General features: G+C 33.7%; 1 protein-coding gene across 1 annotated transcript; it reads right to left on the bottom strand.

Annotated features, from left to right (window-relative positions):
* Positions 1-1,097: 1,097 nt before the first annotated feature.
* LOC111693050 (proline-rich extensin-like protein EPR1) lies at positions 1,098-2,173 on the bottom strand (the record flags this gene model as incomplete). Its single annotated transcript, XM_023457187.1, has 3 exons — positions 1,098-1,494; positions 1,605-1,784; positions 1,904-2,173. Coding segments are annotated over 3 exons (570 nt in total), but the record flags the coding sequence as incomplete, so codon positions are not given.
* Between the last annotated feature and the right edge of the window lie 908 nt (positions 2,174-3,081).

Below are 3,081 nucleotides of genomic sequence, written 5' to 3'. Positions count from 1 at the left end.
TTAAGCTAATAAAAAAGTAGTACGACTAGTGCAGCCATGAATCTTTTAGTTTTGAATGAAAAATATTTTCTTGATGTTTTTGATATCTGTCACTGAAAATTTGGTTATTTTATTTTCTTGCTGGGATTATTTCAAACTAATTTATTTGAATAAATTTTTTGAATTGTCGTAGGAAAACTATGCTAAATTTATTTGCAAATTTCCACTAGTTGGGAAATTATAAAAAAATAGTATTTTTTTAATCTCGAAAAGGATGCGTTTTTGGAAAAATATTAAATCTAATATATTCTATNACAAAAAATACACACGCTGGAAGTATGGCTTTCGTAATGGCATAAGTTTTAACTTATTTTAGATAGACGACTGTAAGTTAAAAAATGCAGCATGACAAGTTTATAGACACGCCATTAGAAAATAATGAAATGTGTACACACTTCCGATTAAAACAAAGTGTCCCTCAATGCGGCAAACTTTTCATATTTTTTTATTTCAGAGTGTATAATGTTTAGTTTTCTTATTACTGAATGGTAAGTTTCAATAAAATATATGTTTGCTTATATTTCTTTTCATACAAATCTATTTACAGAGCTACTTACCATGCGTCGAACTCATCTCGCTTGCACTTAAGAAACGCTACCGACTATATTGTCTGCCATTTCACTTTTGTGGTCAAATTGTATTCCTAAAGCCGAATTTCATAGTCCGCAGGTGGTACAAATCAAGGAGTTTTTGAGAAAAAAAGAGCAAAATTGAGTTTTTGAATTGTCGTAGGAAAACTATGCTAAATTTATTTGCAAATTTCCATTAGTTGGGAAATTATAAAAAAATAGTATTTTTTTAATCTCGAAAAGGATGCGTTTTTGGAAAAATATTAAATCTAATATATTCTATCTAAAAAATATCTAGTACTATTCATTATGGAATTTAGTGGATATTGGCAAACGTGGATTTGTTGAGAAGAAAACTACAAACATTTTCTATGCAGTTTTTTATATTTTCTTAAAAAAATGTAAATAAAAAAGTATTCGAATAGGTACAATTGTAAGTGATAGGTAAAAAATATATATAAAAAAACTAAAAACTAAACTTAGGGCTACTACATTTGTATAAAGCTTTTCTTAATTTACATTTGACTATCATATATACAAAATTCAACAACATCTAACGTCACTGTGCAGTAACAGTACAAAGATTTTAATTGCCGTACAAGAATGTCTCTCATTCCCTTCGTTGAATAAAGAATGACATTTGTCCACCGTGATTTTTCCAATAAAACTCGTTTGCTAATGGATATATTAAAAATCACAAGTAAGAATAACTCGACTGGCATTGGAGGTAATATTTACAAATTTACATTTACTTTACGGAAAGTAATTAATAACCAGAACGTCCGGGGGCTCCGTACTCGCTAGAGGGCGCTGCCGGAGCTGAGGGGGCACCGTAAGAACTGGCAGGTTGGCCACTGGCCGGATATCCACCGCCACCTTCTTCCTTCTGAAAATAATTGAGTTAGTTCAATTTAAGACCAATCATTTTTTTTGTGGAAAGGAATAAGGAAATGGGAGATGGAAAATGATCCAGATTTTCTGTTTACGATTTCTTACCTGAGTCTTGTATCTGATGAAGTAGACTTCTGGTTTGCTTGGCTGCGTGGGTGCTGGTGTGGGGATGGTGATTTCTGGTTCTGGTTCAGGTTTCTTCACCAATACGTAAACCAAGGTTTTCTCTTCATTCTGTGGTTGTACTGGGATTATTGGGGCAGTTGGGGTTGGTGGAGTCGGTGCCTAAAAAAGTCTAGGGTTAAACAATCGTATTCCTGTATGTCTTGCTGGGGTATTTTATTGGTAGAAAATTCTAAATATTTAATGCTTCTTAAAATAAAATTGGAAATCAGACCGCTTGCCTTAATGAAGATGATCTTGTAGTGTTTCTGTGCTGGGGCCACCGCGATGGGCTTCCTTGGAGCGGGCAGGTCGGTCTCTGGCGGCGGCACATGAACGTACACGTGCTTGTGGATGGTGGGGGGCTGGGCAGGTGCCCCGTACTGTGGGGAGGGACCTGAGGGGTAGCCACCGCCGCCGCCGCTGCCGCCGCCGGTAGGACCGCTTGGAGCGCTGTAGCTGTAACCTGCTTCAGGCCTCGCAAGGGCTACCGCCACCACAGCAAAAAGAACCTACGAGAGAAGTAAAAATAATGAAGATACTTGTAATAATAAATAATCATGTATACATGGTGTGTCATTTAACACTCCCGCTGCCAATATCTTCGAAAGGAAGAAATTTATTTTAGTTCCGGAAACTGGGGTTGTTAGGTTCCTCGAAAAACTTCAAATTGTAGTTAAAATTTTTAGTTGAAATCTTTCTGTATACAGGGTGTCCCTGAAAAGGATAGACAATGCTTGACCACAGGTTCCTTGGATGAAAATAATACTATTTAGCCTAACTTACCTATACACAAAAGTGCACGCCTACTGAGATATAGCCTTCTAAATATAGAATAGATAACCTATTTTTTTCAAATATGTAATTTGAAAACTATTTTTCTTAGAAACTTCAAATTTGGTACACATATTTTTTTATATAAGAGCAATGTAAATATAGAATTTGGTGAGAATACATATACAGGATGTTCTCTTTCTAGTGCCTGTGCGCCACTGGCTATCCCGTAACTTTTTTTGTGTGTATGCCAATGACGACAGAATTTATATTTTAAAAAATAAGCACTATTTTAGAAGATTTTTTTGCTCTTACAAAATTTCGATATCGTTTATGGATTTCGAGTAATATTCGCAATTTTTATACATTAAATATAAGCAAAAAGTCCGATTTATAAAAAATAATTTATAACTGCAGCCTCAAAGCAGAGAATAATGAAAAAACGTCACATTAAAAAAAATAACTACACATTTTTGGTATTAATATTATCAATCAATAAAATAAAAATCAACATTAATATTTTAAATAAACAATATCAACTAATAATGTAAGAAAGTCAACCTTAACATTTTAAATAAACTGATATTTGTAATCACATTAAAATAATATTACAGTAAATGCTCAAAGTTACTTTCTTGTTCTTAAA

The sequence above is a fragment of the Anoplophora glabripennis genome, unplaced genomic scaffold, assembly GCF_000390285.2.
Source record: "Anoplophora glabripennis isolate ALB-LARVAE unplaced genomic scaffold, Agla_2.0 scaffold7156, whole genome shotgun sequence".
NCBI lineage: Eukaryota > Metazoa > Arthropoda > Insecta > Coleoptera > Cerambycidae > Anoplophora > Anoplophora glabripennis.
Note: the sequence above shows the minus strand (reverse complement) of the source record. Positions and strands in the feature narration are given on the sequence as shown.